Genomic DNA, 21,641 nt, shown 5'->3' with positions numbered 1-21,641 from the left:
ATGGCAGGGATAGTATTTCATAATTTTGTATGGTAACATTGAGGATCAAAATGCATCTATCTAGATGATGCAGTTGGTGCAAAGCAAGCTGAGTGTAGAGGATTATGGGAAGCGATGAACTGGGCAAAAGATTTAGGTATGGAGAAAGTAAGACTTGAACTGGACTCAGAGCTGGTGATAGATGTGGTAAACAAGGATACCTTCAACACTGACCGGAGGATTCATAATATATTTTTAGACATATAACGTTTCTTAAAGTTTTCACCTTATGATAATGTAGTTATATGCAAAAAGAAAGAAATAAGGTAGAAAATATTCTGTCGAAACTAGCGAGAGTTGATAGAATGCGTGGTTTCTGGTTACCTTCCCCTCCTGACAACATCTACGTTCAATTGCAAGAGGATGCAATTTATCTAAGCACTTAACTCTTAATCAATCCACATTTTCAGTTTTTTTTGTTTTAAAAAAGATAAGTAAATTGTAGGAATTAATTAATATTTTTTCCATAACATATAAGAATAAGAGATGAAGATTGGTAAAACACAAAACATGTCAGCATGCTCTGTTGTTTATGAACTAACAAAAACATTTGACCATCGTCAGAACGCATCGTGTAGAATCCACAAAAATGAGGTATAATACTTCTCTAATTGATTTTTTGTTTTGAAAATATGTTAACGTGCTTCTAGTATTGACGTCTTTATGACTCTGTGTGTTTCTTATATTTTGATATGTAACCAGAAGTGTAAAAGGCAAGTCATTTACCAGAGAACCATAAGGTTATGTAGGAATATTATTTCAAGGAACGGAAGACGTAGATGTTAAGGGCCCTGTTAGTGAGACTTGTTTTTTCTTCTAACTTAAGGTGTTCTTCAGATAGACCACTGAAACTGTCTTATTGACTGTAACTGGGTGCATTGATCTATATGCAAAAGCGAAGATGGTTAGTTCCTTCTTTATACTACCGTTGAGTAGTGTTTTTTTTTTTTTTTTTGTAAATAATACATCTATAAAGGAATTAAGGTATGAATACTTGAGTAAAATAAGGTCTGAGAAGAATTTTGATTATGATCTTGAGAAGTTTTCAAGATTTCTGGAACATTTTTTTTGTGCATTGAGCATTGATGAGTGGAAAGAACAACAAAAACCTACCATGGCTCGTCGACATTTATATATATTCCTTCATTGTTGGGCCGTCGGTAGTAAAAAGAAATGGTGAATTCAAGGAGAATAAGTTAATTACAGTCACTAATGATCCAATGGTTCTGAACAATCAAATGTAAATGATGTAGCTATTAACGGATATATTCGGGCAGTTCATATGATTAAAAGCTTTTTACAAGGCATAGTATGGTCGGACAAATCTTATTTCGATATTCACTGTTTATTGGTAAAAGCAATGACTTTGGGGTATATGGTCAGTGAGAATTGTGGAAGACCAAATTGATTTTTGTTTGATTAAGATGAAGATCAACTCATTGGGTGAAGTGGTTTTGTTCAAAACATTTGTCTATAATTCCAAAAAATCTTCTTTACTCAGGAGTATATAATAAATTTTGATGTAGAAAGACAAGAAGGAGAAGAATTTGAGGTGCCTGAAGATATTTCAGAAATATTTAACGTAAAAAAATAAGATAAAATCAGAAAACAAATTTGTGTTGCTATGTATAGCCATTCAGGAGAGCAAATGATGAATAAAAGGTTTCACACTTATCAAGGGGGAACTAGAGACTCAGACAGGGCTTGAGGACATCACTTGAGATCTCTTTTCTTCACCAACAATTGATACTTCTATGGATGGTTATGATTATGGAGGATGATGATTATTGATACGAGGATATTTTATTTTTATTATTTACGATGACTGTTCAAATTCTTTAATTGATTATAATCCTTTGTTTAGGTTGTTGCAGTGCTTTCAGTTCTAAGTTTGGTTGACACTTTTTAAGTTTGCTAGATAATACGGGTTTCTTATGTTATTCACCATGCTCGTCTTTTGATGATCATATGATTGGCGAAAGATGAGAATCCTAACTTTCTAAAAAATTCTATTAGTGTTAATCCTGCAACAAAGAGGATTATTTATTTTGAATTGTGCATTGTGAGTTTTGCGATTATTTTTTATTCAATTAAATCAATAAGTTAATAAGTTAATTACATTACTGATTATGTTTTTAACGTATGATAGAAATTTTTAATGTATGATAGAAATTTTATATATATTTATTAATTCCAACTTAATTAGTAAAATTTCTATCATACGTTGTATATAACGGATACACTAAGTTAACTTGGTCACTTTATCAAATTTGTTAGTATATTTCAAACATAATTTGCAAAGTGCACTAAAGTTAAGTTTAAAATGCAAAACAAACGACTAAAAAAACAAAACTTATTAGACAATCAAAGCAAAATAAGTGAAGAATGAATTAACTTTAAAGGCAAACTAACCCTTACAAAAAAATAAATGGAAGGAATAGATCAAAAACAAAGAAGATGAAGCAAGAAAGGTGGGAGAGCTCCATTTAATAATGCAAATAAGAGAGAGATTTTATTTCTATGTTGTATTGTCCTTTGTTTTTTTTCACTTGCATCACCTTGTAATATAGATACTTTCAATAATGAAGAATTACGTGAAAAATTAATTAAAAATGACTTGACATAAAGTACAGCCATTGATTGAGTAGAAACGCGCTTGATACTAAAAGTGATGAAGTAACATGTGTAAGTGGGAATTGCATTGTGAGAAACTTTCTTATAATCCAAAAAATATTATTCTTTGCATATGACGATGTGGATCTTGATGTACAAAGACTGGAAGGAGAAGAGTTGGAGGTTCCTGGAGATATTTTGTAAAATTTCAATGTAAAAAAAGGATTCATGGAAACCTTTTTATTAATTAATATATTCCTTCGTAACTTGCAATTATTGAGTTGTATTACTTTTAATTCTCAGTTATGGTGACAATTTTAAAGTATTTTTGTAGCTAGATGACATGGATATCTTATGTTATTCACTGTGCTTATATTTTTCTTGTTATATGATTAAAGAAAGTTAAGAATCTTGAAATGACTAGGGTATCGAGTATGCCAAAATCTTTTTGATATCAACCTGTAGATACACTAGTCCTTGTGTAATTCTACCAAAACAATAATGCCCAAAATTTTACTTCAACAAGGTGTAACTTGGTATGTAGTCAAAGTTCTAATCAAACTAACTATGGGATCGTACCAGGTGGATTCACGTACGAGTGTATTTATTTTAATTACAAAGAGAAACAACATAATGCAGAAGTAAAGTAAATTACACAAAACACAAGATTTTGTTGACGATGAAAGCTGCTTGGAAGAAAACCCCAGGGACCTAGTTCAATAGTGAATACTCTCAGAATTAAGCAGCTATATAAATTAACTACCGCAACTTCTTATAGTTGAGACTAGGTAAACACCCTTTCGTTACTCAGTTCCTTTAGTATCCCTACACCTACAACCAAAATGGTCTACACATGTTATCTAAAGACAAATTCCACTATCTTGAGTGTTTTCACCTGTTGTGAAGACTTTTCTATCAACTCCTTTGGATCGTAACACGAAACAACAAAAGACTAAATTGGTTTCAGTAACCAACTCACTTACCAACCTACCAAATCAAGATTTAAATCATAGTAGATAAAGTAGCGTAAAGGATCTTCTCTTTAATTAATATAAACTCCTTCAATCAAAGACCAAACCAAGATAAAAATTATCGAAATAATCAATCTCAGTGAACAAGCTATATCCAAGCAACTTAACAACAAGAAGCAACCAAACAGTTTTTTCGATTTTTACGACAATTCTTAAGTGTATCAGAATAAACGGCTTATTTGATCCCGGAGAATCAAGTAGACAATAAGAATCACAAAGATCAAAAACCCCAAAAAATAAATATCTTCAAGTATTTAATCTTAAATCTTCAAAGTAACTGTTGCACAAACAATTTAATTCCTACTATTAATCAACATAACATAACAGAGTCTGTTAATGTTGATTGATCAATAGTTTTATCCACATATCTTCAAGCACTAGATCTGTGATAGTCAAATCCCCAAGCAAACTTGAGTTTCCTTGTAATATTCGTACTTTTTGCATGACACATTTTCATATATGCGTCATTGAATGAGATGAAGCTTCACCGTAAACTTGTGTTGCGCATTCAGGACAACATGCCTTGAATTCGTACCATCATATACATACCACTAGCATGATGCACCATAATGATGCAATTTTTGTTATAGGCTAACATGCCCTGAATGCGCGACAAAAACTTAAGATGAAGGTTCCTCTAATTCAATGACGCATCTTTGAGCAATACGTCATGCAAAAAAATGCGGGTATTACACATGTTCTTGTTGAATTCGTATCTTGAAGTGTAGATTACAAAGATTTGTCTTGTTGGAATTCATATGTTGAAGGTTCGGGTACAAATTATATTGACTTAATATACAATCAGGAACATGGATCTTATTATTAGAGATCATCTAGACATATTGATTGTACAAGAATTATCCATACAAGTTCACAAACGGAAAAGTCTGTGGTTTACTAGGTTCCCTCTCCTTTTCATAAACTTCATTCCTTCAGGTTTCCTTTCACTGCTTTCTCATGTGTCAATCTTGGTCGACCCATTCCCGTATGATTCATGTGCGCACTGGTGCCTCTGTTGGAGATATCCAAACCATCTCATACGATATTTAATAAGATTTTTATCGATCGACGCCACTCCAAGCCTATAACGTAAATCATTATTTCCAATTCAACATTGTCTTGTATGGCCACAATCCCGTTGCAACAATACAAATCTCCGCTACACTTATCTTCTGAACGTGTTGTGTTTTAGTAGCCTAACATTCCGCATTATACAAGCATCGCAGTCCTGATTACCGTCATATATAGCTTACCTTTGAGATTTTGCAGGATTTTGTTTTGTCACATAGGATGCCCGTCACCATTCTCTATTCCACTTACTATGCTCGGATCCTATGAATAACATCCTCTTCAATCTCACAACCACTCCGCAACATCAACCCTAAATATTGAAAAAGTGTCTTTCCTGGGCACAACTTGCTGACATTTCCATCCTTTGCTCTAACATCGTTGAAGTCACATCTCATATACTCAGTTTCAGTCATGCTATAAGTTTAAAGCTCTTGTATTCAAGAGTTTGTTTCCACAACTCCAATTTGCTATCGATTTCTATCATAACCTCGTCAATCAACACTACATCATCAGCAAAGAGCATGCACCAAGGCAGTCCCCCTTGCATGTCTCTCATAACTTTTTCCATCACTAGAACGAAAATGTAACGGCTCAAAGATCCAGAAGAACTCCAGTAGGGAGGAAGTCAGGGGTTTAATCTCCCCCACCGTAAAGGTTTGTAACAGATTAGTTGTATAGTGGGTTTAGTGGTGTTGGGTCTGGTAGTGGGAACAGTCCAACTGGTTGGGTTCAGGTAGGGATCTAGATCCAGCTTTCGTATATTAAAAAAAAAAAAATCCAGAAGAACAACAAATTTGTTAACCAAAAGTGTGTTCTCTAATGAATTTGTTTACCGCGTTCTTTTAAAATTCCTGGAAAATTTTGTATATCTTTTCGGTAATAAAAATTCTTGGTCATATCAAAAAACACCTCCAAAACCACTATTTTACATTTTAAATATATATCTCTTGACTTTTGTAGCGCGTTTAAATACCAGAAATATAAGTAGAAATCAAAAATAAACCATTGAGCTTCTAGAAGTCGTTAATAAACTATTAAGTCGTTAATGAACTATTGAACATCCGGAGGTCGTTTTAAAATTCTATCCCCAGTCTAATTTCGCTATTAACTTGAGGGTGTTTTTTAGGCAGGCGCCCACCGGCCACTAGGTTCCAATAAGACGTACGCCTCTCAGTCTCTCACTACACACCGAAAGGATAACATAAAACCCAAGAAGCAGAAGCACCAAGAAGAACCGGAAAAGAAATCCCTAAACATGCATAATTAGAGCGGTTTTTTGTAGCTCATTTCAGTTCAATTTTCTTAAAATTTTGAAACTGGGAGTTTGGGAATGGCAACAGGAGGATTGCTTCATTTCACAAATCCATTGTCTTCTGTTGTAAACCCCAACAACACTTATAAAAAACATCAAATTCTCCATAACCATCGAGGAAGTTTCTGTAAAAACAACAACTTATTCTCTGCCCAGAACTGCAAAAGGAGGAGGAAAGTTAGGGTTATTGTTTGTAAAGCATCCGGAACACAACAGTCGAGAAGAGGAGGAGGAGTTGATGCTGATATTGATGTCGGACAAGACCGTCTTTCTAAGGTCTATTTTACTTCTGTTCCTTAACCAATTGCTGTTTCATTTTACAATTAGACATTTTTTGAGTATCATTTTTATTAAAATCTGAACTATGTATGTATACATGAATGTAAACTGAATCCGCTGGGGTTGTTTATCTTGATATTTCATGGTCAGGCAATTTGCAAACCTATCTCTGGCTTGTTTAGTCAGCACTCAGCAGGTTGAGTTGGGGTGAGGAAGGTTAGATTAAGACTTGGTTCTACCTGAACATTATCATTTCTCACTTTCAAGTCAAGCTTACAGAGTCATGTGAAAATGTCTCACAAAGTCTTTGAGCAATTCTCATTGCCATACACCTTGCACCTTGAGTGCAGTGAAATTGTGACCTATCGAGTTTTTATGGGTAGAGGAATATGATATTTGTTTTGTTTCATTGTTATTAGTAAGAGTTATCAGACTCTCAGTTGTTTGGCCATGTGAATTTAATGCTACTTTTTATTAATTGACTTCTTGGAATATCAGGAACTTGAACCCGAATCTGAATAAAAACTCTTCTTGAATGACACAGGTTCCTATATCAAATATCAGGAATTTCTGTATTATTGCTCATATCGACCATGGGAAGTCCACTTTAGCAGATAAATTGCTACAGGCGACTGGTACTGTACAGAAGAGGGAAATGAAGGAGCAATTTCTGGATAACATGGATCTAGAGAGAGAGAGGGGTATCACCATCAAATTACAGGTATGTTTTTGGTGAACTCGCGTCGAGTTTACTGGGTTTTCATTTCTCAGGACATTGTTTATGGTTATTGGTTACCATTCAAAAATTAAAGTAGAAAGTTTCACAATACACTGGCCACTTCCGTGTCTCATCCTTCTTACCGGTTAAATAGTTCATTACCATCTTCCTTCCGATAACCTGTAGCTCCAGATGTAGAAGAATTGATGGAACTACCTTTTGTTCTGTAGCTTTAGAGGCATTGTAAAATATTTTAGATCAGTTTGAACTTCTGATCAGAATCTAAGAGCACGAGCAAATGTCTAAAAAGTTTTAGACATGGTTATTTGTTACATATGTGATGCAATGCTTAAACGCGAAACACTAAACTTAGGAAAATAGAACAAAGATAATTGAATTGAACGCAGAATTGAAACAATAGAACGTAGATAAATTGAGTCTAGGTTAAAGTGGAAAGTGTTTTTGCTGAAGACTTGAGCGCAAACTTGCCTTTACTTTCAAGAATTACTACCTCTTCACATCCTTTATAGTTTTTAATAACTCGATGCTTGCCTAATAATTCCTAATAATCGATTGGGTCATTTAATGTTGTGGTTGATTTTGTATGTGTTTATATTTATGTTCCTATATTCAAGTGTAATAACTACTAACTAGTAATAGTCCAAAAGCTGCGTGAATAAAGGGTCAAATATGTAACCCTGATCTTTCTTTCAGGCAGCTCGAATGCGCTACTTTTTTGAAGACAAGGCGTATTGTCTAAATTTAATTGATACTCCTGGGCATGTCGATTTCTCATATGAGGTAATATACTGATACACTTTTTCTCTTCCTGTAATACGATTTCGACATGCCAACTAAGTTACCGTTGATAACCATGGCTACTGATAAATATTAAATATTAATTTAATAATACCTATACAAAACTGTAAAGGAGACAATCTGGAAATATGAAAATGTTGCAAACTGACGGCTGCTTAACGACTAATACAGATATGGTTATTCTATCTTTAAGAAATTGTGTAGGTTCTACCTTTACAAGTACTTGCTTATAAGTTTCGTTTGCTCCTACCACCACAGCTCAAGTTATTTTTGGCGAATCCCCGATTATGATATAAGTTTGTAATGTTAATAACTGATTGGCTAAAATTGCTAAATATTTCTAATAATTGTTTAGTCTAACTTTATATATCTTACATCATCAATGCTTTGAGCAAACACATTAAAAGGATTCATTTGAGTTGTATCATCCCTTTCCTTTCTACTTACAATTTTGTGTCGGAACAGGTTTCTCGTTCTCTTGCTGCCTGTGAAGGTGCTCTTCTTGTGGTAGATGCTTCACAGGTGCATTTTCATTTCTTTATACATAATAGACTTAATTTTTGGAGAGCCACTGGAAGTAATGCAGTCTGGCTCATGGTTTAATTTATAATCTTATTGATGATTGAAATCAAATCCTGCTGCGACATATAATGTCTTCCAGGTTTTGATTCTAGCACCAATACTGCCTCTGGGTAAACATTCTTTCTTAAGTGCCAAATATAAGTTTATTAGTTAATACTTAATATTGTATATACATATTGATGCAGGGAGTGCAAGCACAGACACTGGCAAATGTTTATCTGGCTTTAGAAAACAACCTTGAAATTATCCCTGTAAGCTTACATTCTTTGTAAATTGTTTGAAGTTTATTTTGTTAAAGGTACTGCTGGTATCCTGTGCACACCCCTCAACTAGGCATTACCCTTACAACCACATGAGGGCCTAGCTCTATGTTACACACATATCATGACAGATTTAGTGATTCTTCCCCTATCAGATGACCAAGATATGCAGAAGATGAGTTTTGGGATCACCTCCTCATTTCCTTTTAGAGATGTTGACGATCACAAACTTAGTAAGCAGGCACCTGTGTGGAGAAAACTTAAAAGAATCCAAAATTATATCACGAGCAGTTGTAATCGGTCACTTTGAGAATCGTATAAAAATGTTTACTGTGGATTCGGATTACAAGATCAATTTAAGCATTAGGAAAAAGTCAAGTGAGCAAATTGTAAGTAGCTAGAGCTATGTGTCTGCCACCTTACTCAGAGTGTTCAAGTTGTGATTCGGTTTTCACATTCTACGATACAACGAATATGGCTTCATTGTGTCCCAAGGGTTACCTATAATGTTTAATTCAAACTTTCTCGATTGTCATTTAGTTAATATGTGACAGTGCATGACAATCTTCACCTGTGTAAGTATTAGCTAACTCGCACAAAAATCGAGAAGAAACATTTTTGAACCATGAAGTGGGCACGTAGTTGAAATCTAGGTTTATTTGATTAATTTATCTGTTATCTTGACAGGTTTTGAACAAAATAGATCTTCCTGGTGCTGATCCAGATCGTATCGCACGAGAGGTTGAAGAGGTATTTCATGTCAACTCACCTTTGGTCTTTTTTGTGTTGATTAAAGACACATGTGCATATAGTTGAAGCTTCTATTTTAGAGATTTCAGATTTCAAACAGGATTCTGGCATTTTGGCAACAACTCCTCCTCTCAATTGTTTTTTCCAACTCCTTTTTTTGAATTTGCTTTGTTGGCCCAAAATCTGTTATATATATATCGATGAAGTTCTCGCATTATTCCTCCGTCCTTTACTCTATAATTTTTGGTTTAGTGATCCTACAAATAAAAGTAATGAAAATCTTGAATTTCTAAAATTTTCTAAATTTATTTGGCTTCTTTGCTTGTAGATTATCGGGTTGGATTGTAGTAATGCTATTCGCTGCTCAGCTAAGGTTGGTGTGGAATGAATTTAGCATGTTAAACGACCGCCTAATGTTTTATGTTTTATCTCACAAGTCATAGTAAAATACTTCACTCCAAGCATCTCTCGATTCTCTTTAACTCTTAGCAAAGAAAATCTTGAAGTCTTCTCACCTTCTCATTATTTCTTTTTGTTGTTTGTTCCTTTCGTAGGAAGGAATAGGTATAACTGAGATTCTGAATTCCATTGTGGAAAAAATCCCTCCCCCTCAGGATACTGCTGAAAATCCTCTAAGGGCTCTTATTTTTGACAGGTATTTTCCTTTCCCATGTTTTCTTTTTTGCCCCAGATAGTTGTTAAAGTCGGAATATTTTTGACTGTTTTTTTAAATTTGGCCGAATATATGCGCACTAATATTTGGCTGTAATTTTCAAGTTGGGGTGGTTGTTTCTTTTGTGAATTTTTTTTTACAACTTTGGATCCTTCTGACATTTATTGCCAGGGGTCAATTTATAAAGCATCTCTATAACTGCTAGGGGTCACTTGATAAAACATCTCTGTAATGGGGGTGCCATTTTTTCTTACTCCAGGGGGTTATTAACTCTTGTAGTTAGGTGGCTTGTAAATTTACATGCATTGTACATATATAGCACCCATATGACTGTTATTAACCCCTGTGATTAGGTGGCTTATAAATTTACATGTACTGTACATATATAGCACCATATGACTGAAATTTCTAACATGTGTAAGTAACATGCAACTAGAGTGTAAAATTCACATACCTAAACTTCAGTTACTGTTGCACCCAATTATATGAGGCGTTATAATTAATAACTTAGGCCCTGGTGAAAGTTGGACGTGACAAAAGGATCCAACTCTAGTTAATCAAAATTTTTGGGTTCCTTGCATCTATTAACTTGGCTGATTTTGGAACTTGCGACAAATCCTTTGTTTCTAAAATAGACTTATGGTTTTCTGTTGATTAAAAGCTTATAGAAGCTTCTGGAGATTTAACAGAATTTGATCCGGACTTTAACAGAAATTGTATTACTTGGCTTTGTTGGAGTAACCAACTATGAGATACATGATGGCAAGTAACCCCATTTAGTTCTTAATTTAGCTAGGTATTAGTTCTTCTTATCCACGATTTATATAGGGGATACTAATCCAGAGATCCAGTGGTCAGGATTGTTTTGCTTTATGTGGATTGGTATCCTCACGCTAGGTTTGGTATCCCCCTGTATCAATCATGCTTATCTTTTGGAGCATATATAGATTTTATGTCCATTTCTGTTATGGCCTGTGTATATCTCTTTGCCGTTCTGCTATAGATTCACCCGCTACTCCTTTTGCAGTTACTATGACCCATACAGAGGTGTCATTGCTTATTTTCGTGTGATTGATGGGAGAATAAAGAGAGGTGACAGGATATATTTTATGGCCAGTGGGAAGGCAAGTTACTTTTATACGCTCCCACTATGTCACAAACTTTCTGTAAATTCTGTTTGTACTATATATGTTTGTCTGTTAGTAATCAAACTCTTCAACTACAGGACTATTATGCTGATGAAATAGGGGTTTTATCACCCAATCAATTGCAAGTTGATGAACTGTATGCTGGTGAGGTAAAAAGCTTTTATTCTACTGGTTTATAGTTCATTTCTTATGTGTATACTCATCTTGATCTTCTATGGCTTGACTAAAAAAAAGACTTCGCTACTCTCTAACTCTGAGGTTAAATCTACATTATGCAAGTAGGGTTATACCTTTATTTCGATAAACTAGCAACATATCAGTCGTTTTCTTGAGCATGATCTTGAGCATAATGTAGTATCCGAAGGTATAACTCAGGATTTTTCGTAAACATATCCAGGGATGGATCGACTGTATCTTGAGCATGATTTAACATAACTTGCCTACAATTCAAGTGAAGTATTTTTTAGGGTTTCCAGATGATAACCGTTGGGAAAAGATATTGGAAAAAGACAATGGTATTCCAACCAAAACCAAAATTTAAATTATCTAGGCCTAGCTTAATCTTTTGCAAAATTAATAACCTTCATATCCTTTATTAATTCTCATTACTTTCTTGCTGAGTAATTTTTGTTTTTGTTTTTTGAGAATTAGTAACCATCCAAAAAACTATTTTTCCACGGATCATGGGTTTGAATGTATCACACCGCAAGTCACATGGCAGAAAACACTGTTATATTGCTGTGCCTTAGGCACAGGGTGTACAGATTTGTCATCTTTTACCAAATAAGCTGGGTCACCAAATCCTTGGATAGTTGGATGGTAAAAAGATAAATGAGACCAAGAAAGCCCATGATCAAATGTCAATCTAGAAATCCCATGATTATTTTTTATTAGATCGACTAAAACACATCTTCACCATCTATGCTGATTTTTAATTGATGAGAAACATTCATTAGTCTCTTGATACCACCTTTCCTCCTTTAATTCAACCTTTCCACCAACCAAACTTCAGTTCAAACTTCAAACAAATGTGAGAGCAAGAAGATCTATGTGGATTGTGGAATTCTCATAGGGCTTTAGACTATAAAGATCTCAGCCATCCGTCAAGTCTTAGAAAGATTGCAACATAGATTAATCTAAAGACAGGTAATTTGGGGTTTAAGTGGTTCTTTGAAATGTTTTCTGTTGATTGACGTGATACAAAGATCATTATAGCTAAACTTAGCCAAATTGGTTTATCTTTACGCTGGTTCTTTCAAATGTTTTCTGTTGATTGACGTGATACAAAGATCATTATAGCTAAACTTAGCCAATTTGGTTTATCTTTACGCTGGCCAGTTTATCTTTAGCCAATTTGGTTGAAAGGTTTACTGAAACTGTTGGTGTAATAGTTTTCTGAGGTTAGATATGATAGTTATTGAAAGTAGTATGGCATGAATAATCAGTCCTCTTATTCCAAGGAATCCAAGCTCACTAAAGAAGTAGATATTCTCTGAGAATATGCGTTAGCACTCCAAAGTTAATTGATATCTTGACTAGTAATTTATCAACCATCATCCAATCTCATGTTTTCTTTTGTGTCGTGTAACTCTTTCAGGTGGGTTACCTTTCAGCATCTATAAGATCGGTGGCTGATGCAAGAGTGGGTGACACTGTCACAAACTATGTTAGAAAAGCTGAAAAATCCTTGCCTGGATATGAGAAAGCTACACCGATGGTCTTTTGTGGATTGTTTCCAGTTGACGCCGACCAGTATTAATCTTATTATAACTACTTGAGATTTTTAATTATAGTCTAATTGGTCCGAAGTGTTGACTTACTGCATTTTCTTTGTAGGTTTCCTGAGTTGCGAGATGCATTAGATAAGCTGCAACTAAATGATGCAGCCTTAAGGGTGAGTCCAATTTGGAAGGTTAAATTTGGTATGGATACATGAAGTTAATTTGTAGTACTTTTAGTTGATTTGGGAATTTGTGGGTCTCTTCATTTCTAGCCCGTATATAATGAAGTTGTCTTATAGAGATATCATTATTCAACCACTTCATAAGAAGCATTATTTATAACATGAAATACTGGAAAAACCTGGTATTTACTGTACTGTTGTCCTCACTTTAAGAGAGGAAAACGTAGGAAAGGAAATGTATCAACTAAGAAAATAGTTACTTCACATTCACCAACATAAACCTTAATTTTGTGGCAAAATCCTCATTTAAGGCAAGTAACTCTTCTTCAATTTTGTTGACGAGGAAGAGAGTTAGATATTACAATTATTTAGGTTCACCCACGACTGACAAAATCTAGGACAGTATAGAAAACCATCAGTACTGTCTCACTGGCAGAACATTTATATTTGGAATATAACCACTCTCGATCCAAATCCTGCTGCATAATTAAGACATATCTATGTGTTCTGCGGAGTGGTGTAACAGTTGATGTTAAAGTCATGGGTGGTTTCATATCTTATAGGAGGTTCAAATGCAGGGACCTGACCTTCAAATGAGACTCCTTCAAAAGATCATGAGTTGGGTTAATGAAATAGCCTCACAGTAAAGATCCATATTTGTCAACTCCCCTCTCTAATGGCCAAGAGGCCTTTTCGGTGTTCACTCAAAAATGTTGAACTCTAGGTGGGTTGGGGGTGGGTCACAATCATGGATGACAGGGTTGCACTCAGTTATTACTTAGATTCGAGGCCTTAAAGCTTTTGGGATAAAACTCAATACCCATCTCTAGCTTCCTTGGTGTTTACATTGGGGACAAATGGCTTGGCGGCCCTTTGTGTAACACTCTATTTACTTCACTATCTTTGGGAACTACGTATACACTGACACAGATGATGTTACTATATAGGCTATATCTCTTCTGATGTTTCCTGTACTCTTTGTTGAATTCGGTTTGTTAATTGGTACTCCACGTTTGTTGCATGTCTCTGATATATATCATTACCTTTCTAGTTTGAGCCTGAGAGTTCTAGCGCAATGGGATTTGGATTCAGATGCGGGTTTTTAGGCCTTCTTCATATGGAAATTGTTCAGGTTTGTACAGTTCTTGTGATTTATGAGTGCTTTACTATCGTTATTGCTTGATCAAGTTACTGATGGCGGGAATGGTAGCACGTGCATAGTGAGTAATAGTGTTATTTTAGAGTTTATCGGTATTTATTTATTTGGGGCCGTCTGACAACTATTTTGCTGGACACATTTGTCAACAGTCACTGTTTTAAGCCTTTTATTGGGATATGAGATGATATCTAGTGTATTAATTTGTCATGATTGACCAAATACATTGCATGATTGTGTTTTATTTGGATACTTACAGTTTACTTAGCTTATTTAGTTTCACGCCTTTAACAAATCTAGAAAGACAAAGCAAATCAATAATAGACCATAAGTGAACAAAAAGAGAAACGTTATGCTGAAGGAAGATGAGAAAGGATAAGCAGAGGTGGCAAAACTTGTCTTGATATGCCAAATCTACCAGTTATCGGAGTTTCTACCTTAGCTTGACCAACCTTCTAATTTTAGGGTAAACCATATTACTGGCGAAGTTGTGAATTACTTATTTCATAGAGGTAAACATCATTTTCTTACAATATAAATTTGATTTTCATATTCTAAAATCTCGGTGACCGCAACTTTAGTTTACTCTAACGAATTAGTTTTACCTCTAATATCTACAAACAGTACAGTTTCAAATCATAGGAAGCGAAAGTCGAGTTAGCATAATTTATAGTTTGTTAGCCGTCTAAGTTTTGGATGGGTAATGATTGTTTTGGATCTTATACAACTAGCCAAAGTTTGAGTTACTTGATTACAAATTTCCATTCTGTATCAGGGGAATAATTTTCTTTTTCTTTTTCTTTTAAGGTTGTAAGAAAACTAGTTTAGAAAGTCTTACATAAATATATGATTTGCATTTAATGGCATTTTTTTTTCCGAATCACATGTTATACATTAATCTCCTTTTTTAAGTTGAGGAATCTTATTTCTTTGTTATTGTAGAAGTCCCAAATAAAATAAATTTTTGTTTCAAGATATTGGAACTGTATGTCATTTTGTTATCACTTTTTAATTTTTTATTGTGTGTTCCAACCACATGTTACGTGTAATAAACTTCTATATTTCAGGAAAGGCTTGAGAGGGAGTACAACTTGAACTTGATAACTACTGCACCAAGTGTCGTATACCGAGTGAAATGTGTCAATGGTGATATCGTAAGTTCTCAGTCCTGCATTTGGTAATTAATTATTTTGAATAATCATTTGTCACATGTTCCATGCATCATCATTTTTTATTTCTCTATGAGAGTTGACAGCTAAATTTTCTACGTCTGTTCTTTTTTAGCCGTTTTCATGCTTTGTGACTAGTTTTGGAAGGTTTTTATCCTCCTCCTGTGGTCGTATCTCAATACTGTCTTCCTTGTGGATTTCTTCTTAAGGGCATCTTGATCTTGGTTCTTAGAGAGTGATGCAATTTTCTATTCTATTTGGGAAAAGCTGCCTTTCATGTATTATCATTTGTATTTGATTAGGTTGATTGCTCAAATCCGTCGGTGCTTCCTGAACCTGGAAAGCGAAAGTCTATCGAGGAACCAATTGTGAAGGTCTTAGTTCTGGTTAAGATCACTTTATTTTGTTTTCCATTCAAGATATACTTCTTGAAATGGCTATCTGTAAAAGCTATTACTGATTTTGGAAACATTTTGTAGATTGAAATGCTTACTCCAAAAGATTATATTGGTTCTCTAATGGAACTTACGCAAGACCGAAGAGGTGAGTTTAAAGAAATGAAATATATAACCGAGAACAGAGCGTCCCTCGTCTATGAATTACCCTTAGCAGAGGTAAACATCTGGGCTTTTATAAATAACTAGAAAAGGTGAATAGTATGAAGTTCTTTCACCGAAAAACAGTAGTTTAGATTTTGTTTATTGCTGACTCCGGAGATTGGAATTTTTTTGTATTCATTTTACAGATGGTCGGAGATTTCTTTGATCAGCTCAAGTCCAGAAGCAAGGGATACGCTAGCATGGAGTACTCTTTCATCGGGTAACAATTACTCAAGATTAATTATAAAATCATAAGCCTCGCAGAAACTAAATAAATATGCGGTGTCTTCTGGGATAATTGAAAGTGATTTCAATTTTAAGAATTCACTCATATTTGTGGAACCATGAGTAACATTGTCTAATTGCATGTGGTCATAACATCCAGCTATTTTACTATTCTTGTTAATGATGTCCAAGGGGCATATCCACAGCGTGTCATTACTTGCTCGCTCTATCGAGACAATAAGATTTTTGCATCTGATATTTGAACATCTCTTGAATTTTAGTTGGATATTCTTAATATTATTTCAATTGCGGCATCTGGTGTTACGGTGAGTGTCTTCTTATCAGACACTACACATCTCTTTCTTTCTCGGCCAAGCCTTACTTCATCTCCAGCCTACCCATCCCCAAATGAACTTGAGTTTATCAGGCTATCAGAAATTTAACCGATTCTTACCTTTTGGTGAATACAAAAGTCTCATAGTTATGATGACGTGATGTTTGTTTCATTTGGCAAAACATGCATGCATATATACAGGAAAGCATGCAAACCGTGCTGGATCATATCTAGGAATTGATGAATTACCTTTTACTGCGATGTCTTCGTTGTGGGTGAATAACTGTATTGCGTGCCCCCAGTATCGCCAAGATATTTGTTCTGTTTCAAAGATGACTACTTAGTAACTGTTTTGATTTTTTTTATTTTTATTTTTTATTTTTATGATTTTTATGGAGATGTTTTCATTTTCCTGGGAACCCCACTTGCTCAAGTGCATCTGTTGTTTTTCTCCAAATGCTTGATTTATAGGTATCGAGAAAGTGATCTGATAAAACTTGATGTCCAGATCAATGGTGAGAAAGTGGAACCTTTGGCAACCATCGTCCACAAGGATAAGGTGAATATAAAAGTAGATAATTAGAGTACCAGAAGTAGTACATTTAATACGTTGTAGTGGTGTGCAATAGGGCTGCTTAATGTCCTCTGTTGTGTTAGGAGCACCTCTTTCTAGATTTGCTGTGGATTATAAGAGTTGATCTGCACTGACTAGTATGTGATTGAAAGGATCAAAGTTAATTCCATCATAACCGTATTCTGAAAAAGTTTCATGGATGAATTGTGTTTTTTACTCCAACCAATCGGCATCAAGCTTACTGATGTAAACTGAAGCAATCATTTTCACAGACAAAAAGCCCATTGGTCCAGTTACGTTAACCTAAGTAGTGTTCACGGTGCTACAGAAGAAAGCGAGAATGACCAGTGGAATGTACAACTGTTATGAATTCCTGATTACACAGTTGTACTTGCATAAGATTATGGAAATAAAGGATTGGTTTCTCAATAGACGGTGTCAATTATTACCAATTATAGCAGACGGTGTCAATTATTACCAATTATAGCAATAAAGATAGAGCCAAGTAAGTAAATGCTGAATTAACATAAGGGCATTCTTGGATGTCAGTGATTCTTGGGTCTAAAGTTGACCATCATAGCTTGTTTACATTCATATTCGTCTTCCTTCCAACTGATTTATTATATTCCCTGGTTCTCTATTTAAGATAGCATGATAACATAATCATTTAACCAAACAGTGTAGTCTGATAACTGTTGCTACATTATTCAGGTTACTTAAAAAAAATCTGTCTCGGTGCTAAAGAAATTATCTGAGGTTGTACCTTACAATGCCAGTAAAACTGTTGTTTGACATTACCATGAAATGCAATGTTTTACAGGCTTATTCCATAGGGAGGGCGTTGACACAAAAGCTTAAGGAGCTTATACCACGCCAGATGTTTAAAGTACCCATCCAAGTGAGTTCCGTTCTTCAAATTCATGCTTAGACTGCATACTGTTCTGGAGAAACCCTTAGCATGATAGTGAAGAAGACTTTACATCCTAACTAACTTGGTAACCAGGTATCATGGGCAGATATACACAACAACAAGAGTCTTAATCTAACCAACACTTGGCCAATTAGATTTCTGAACATCATTTGAATCCTTTTAATTTAAAACTCTGTTTCGCATATCGTCTTATTGACCACTGGCCACATCACCATGATTCATGATTCAATGCGCATCCAAGATGACATCATATCATTTTGGATCAGAATTGCAACCTCATTAAGACCAAAAAGACAGAATTTTGTGTTGCTCTGACATCAGTCATAAAGGAAAGAGGGAGGTACTATAATCATTCTTTTCTGCTCTTCAAGGCTTCTTACAGTTCTCCTCTTCTCACCAGCTTTTGGTTCTTTCTCTTAAACTCTCATATTATTTAGATGTGGAACCTAATCATCCTCACTGAGCCTATTTTGATGTATTAAAATCGGCTCAGATGGTCCTTGCTTATTCAATCAGGTCATACTTCTCCAATAAGATTTGCTTGCTTATTCAATAAAACCCGATACTCCAATTATACAGCATGAAATAAGGTCATACTTTGCCAATAAGATTAGCTTAATGGTATGTGTGTGCACCATATAATAGCAAAAAACATCAGGTTATATTGTGATTGTATGACTAGCATGGAGCTGATGATTGGCTTAAGCATGCTATTACTCTAATGGAGTTCACGATATAGGTGTTCTGTTGCTCTTACTAATCATGTAAACTCGTGTGCATGATTTTGTTACCCATGACAGGCATGCATAGGTGTCAAGGTGATTGCAAGTGAAACCTTATCAGCCATACGGAAAGATGTTACAGCCAAGTGTTATGGTAAGATGAGTCATTTGTAACGGATGTTACTTGTTCACCAGACCAATTTCTGGTGTTCCTTAATGTTGATATTCATCTCAAGGAGAAGTGTTTCATTTTTCTGGGAACTGACAAAACTTTTCGACTATAACACACTTTATTCCTCTTTTTATTGTAGGTGGTGACATTACAAGGAAGAAGAAGTTGCTGAAGAAACAGGTAAGTTGTAACCCATTCAACCATTTCTCATAGTTTGATCTTACAACTCCGTTGATGCATATGCTAGTTTAAGTATAGAATGCTGGAAGTGTTAATTAGAGAACATCTTTCTATCTTATCCTATTTGATTTAGGTTATTCTGAGTGCACAAATGAAATGAGTGTTTGAAAATTGACAGCCATTTGTTCAACTTTAGTTATTCTTTTAAAGATCCATAATCTAGCTAGGAAGGAATTGGAGTAGTAGGGTTTGGTTATATGCTGATGATAACTCCTTCAAACAGCTTTCATAAACCTGTGATTGCATATAACTATCCAACTCAGATGTTTACGTAACGTGCATGCAAACTATTGATGATTTTATCCTTGGTGGTATGCTGAAGGCATGATAACTACTTGTTATTTAATACCACGTAGCAGTGTAGGATCAACAGTTAATTATATACAGCAAACCTTACAACTAAGCAAAACTACTACAAACTTTATAGATACTTATACATAATCGAAACTCTTCATATATCGAAGTTCATTCTCGCATTTTGAGGGGTAAAGTAGTTTTTATTAGAAATCTTGTACTTTTAAGTGTCAACTGTCAAGCTATCAATAAAAGAACATCTCTAAAAAACTTGTCCTGCTATGCAAGAATGATCTTATGAACTCTTAAACTATGTTTATGGGTAAAGTAGTTTTTATTAGAAATCTTGGACTTATCTTAAACTATGTTTATGGGTTTGTTATTTTGAAATTATCACAAAGCATTGTATCGAACTTATGAACTCTTCCTCGTGAAAATTTCTCCTGTAGCCATGTTTGTTGTGGTAGGATCTCCCAAAGAAGACTTTGTTGTAGTATAACGTAGATGCCTAGAGATAAGATTTAAGAATAATCATCTGCATCCTTTATTTGTTTTAGAGGGCAATATGGGCTGTAGTGGATAAAGTATGCTCACCTTTCTATGAATGACATGAACATAGCTACGAAAATGTATAATGTCCATTGGTTCATAATTGATTATTCTGTTCTGTTGTAATGCTTCTTATCTGTTTATCCTTGTACACAGGCTGAAGGAAAGAAAAGAATGAAGGCAGTTGGTAAAGTTGATGTACCCCAAGAAGCCTTTATGGCTGTTTTGAAACTTGAGAAGGAGGTGTTGTGAATACTTTGTATACGTTTTACCTTAGTATATAACATGCTTCCCCTTCTTAGCCAAGCGGGGAGCCAGAGCCGTCTTATGGACCAGGCCAGCTAGGCTATTGCCTAGAGCATCACATTGTTAGTGCCCAAAATTTTATGTTTTCTTGCAACTTAGATTTTTTAGTTCTCTTATATAGTGGTCGACTGTCCTACTATCTAGTTGTAATTGAATGCCGTTTGTTTTGTATGTACAGCGTAGTGCTTTCAATCTTATTTAGTCATATACTTTTGTACACTTTATAACATTAGGATTTCAAAATAATTTGGATATCCCTCTTCCAGTAAATTCATAAAAATTTGATGAATATTACTATGCCACTGGGAGATTTTTGTTGACTTCTGCCTGACGCCTGATTTGCTAGTGTATCTGTTGCCTTGTTGGCCTCTTTGTAAATGTGGTGGTTTATGATGCAGAATATATCACAGTAGGGCTTTGATTTTGTTGATCATATCTCGCAAGTACGTTGGTGTCTCCATCCGGATTGTGGTGAAATGAATGGGTAATTGTGAATTTGACTCTAAGCAAATTTTTGTCTATTGTGGTTCGTTGCTGTTATGATCGTCATAAGCATGGCCCATGTTTTCGCCACTAGAACCGTGGTTATTTTTAGTGGTCGTGCCATTGACACGATCGTTGTAGTTGAGGAATTCTTGCAGAAAATCACACTATATGTTGGATGTTACAACTAATTGAAAAAGTACATTACAACAAAAATCATCGGACTGGAGAAGACCAAAACATCAAGAATCAACTCTTTTAAATCAAGATCCCTGTCAGCATCGCTTGGTTGAACTACAAGTATTGGTATGTCAAGCTTGTCATGTTTAATAACCAATACTGTATCTTGATTTATAGCCTACTAAAGTCAATCTCAAACTAGTATTAGACCATGGTAGTTGAGTATTACCAAATAATACCTTTGAAGATTGAGGACTGAAGAACAACGAAGACATATGCGAGAACGTCATCAGCAAAGATATGTGGAGATTGACTATCTTATTTACTCATTATTTCTACAATTCTATCTTCTCTGACAATGTCAGATGGCTTTAGTGTATGATGAATCATAAAGAAGATGTTTTGAATTCAAGCTTGTAATTAACAAATCTTGAAACATGAACTCAAGCGTTGTATGTTCATAGGTCCCATCATTTTTGACGTTGAGAATAATTTTTACCACTAAAAAA

General features: G+C 34.8%; 1 protein-coding gene across 2 annotated transcripts; it reads left to right on the top strand.

The window, feature by feature from the left end:
- The first annotated feature begins 5,931 nt into the window (after window positions 1-5,931).
- On the top strand, window positions 5,932-20,752 carry LOC113283298 (translation factor GUF1 homolog, chloroplastic-like). 2 transcript variants are annotated; one of them, XM_026532505.1, is made up of 22 exons: window positions 5,933-6,342; window positions 6,890-7,066; window positions 7,778-7,864; window positions 8,348-8,404; window positions 8,650-8,715; window positions 9,412-9,474; window positions 9,803-9,847; window positions 10,029-10,129; window positions 11,175-11,271; window positions 11,373-11,444; window positions 12,893-13,047; window positions 13,132-13,189; window positions 14,250-14,330; window positions 15,422-15,508; window positions 15,826-15,897; window positions 16,003-16,137; window positions 16,269-16,342; window positions 17,153-17,240; window positions 18,076-18,153; window positions 18,987-19,062; window positions 19,220-19,260; window positions 20,320-20,752. In XM_026532505.1, exons 1-22 carry the CDS (start codon window positions 6,085-6,087, stop codon window positions 20,413-20,415), a joined length of 2,064 nt encoding a protein of 687 aa, XP_026388290.1. In that variant the 5' UTR covers window positions 5,933-6,084; the 3' UTR covers window positions 20,416-20,752. The 2 variants fall into 2 exon arrangements, with proteins under 2 accessions (XP_026388291.1, XP_026388290.1); XM_026532506.1 differs by lacking the exons at window positions 17,153-17,240; window positions 18,987-19,062; window positions 19,220-19,260; window positions 20,320-20,752 and having other exon boundaries at window positions 5,932-6,342; window positions 18,076-18,148.
- Window positions 20,753-21,641: the final 889 nt, after the last annotated feature.

This window comes from Papaver somniferum, chromosome 5 (assembly GCF_003573695.1).
Source record: "Papaver somniferum cultivar HN1 chromosome 5, ASM357369v1, whole genome shotgun sequence".
Classification (NCBI taxonomy): Eukaryota; Viridiplantae; Streptophyta; class Magnoliopsida; order Ranunculales; family Papaveraceae; genus Papaver; species Papaver somniferum.
This window is presented reverse-complemented; position numbering and strand designations above follow the sequence as displayed.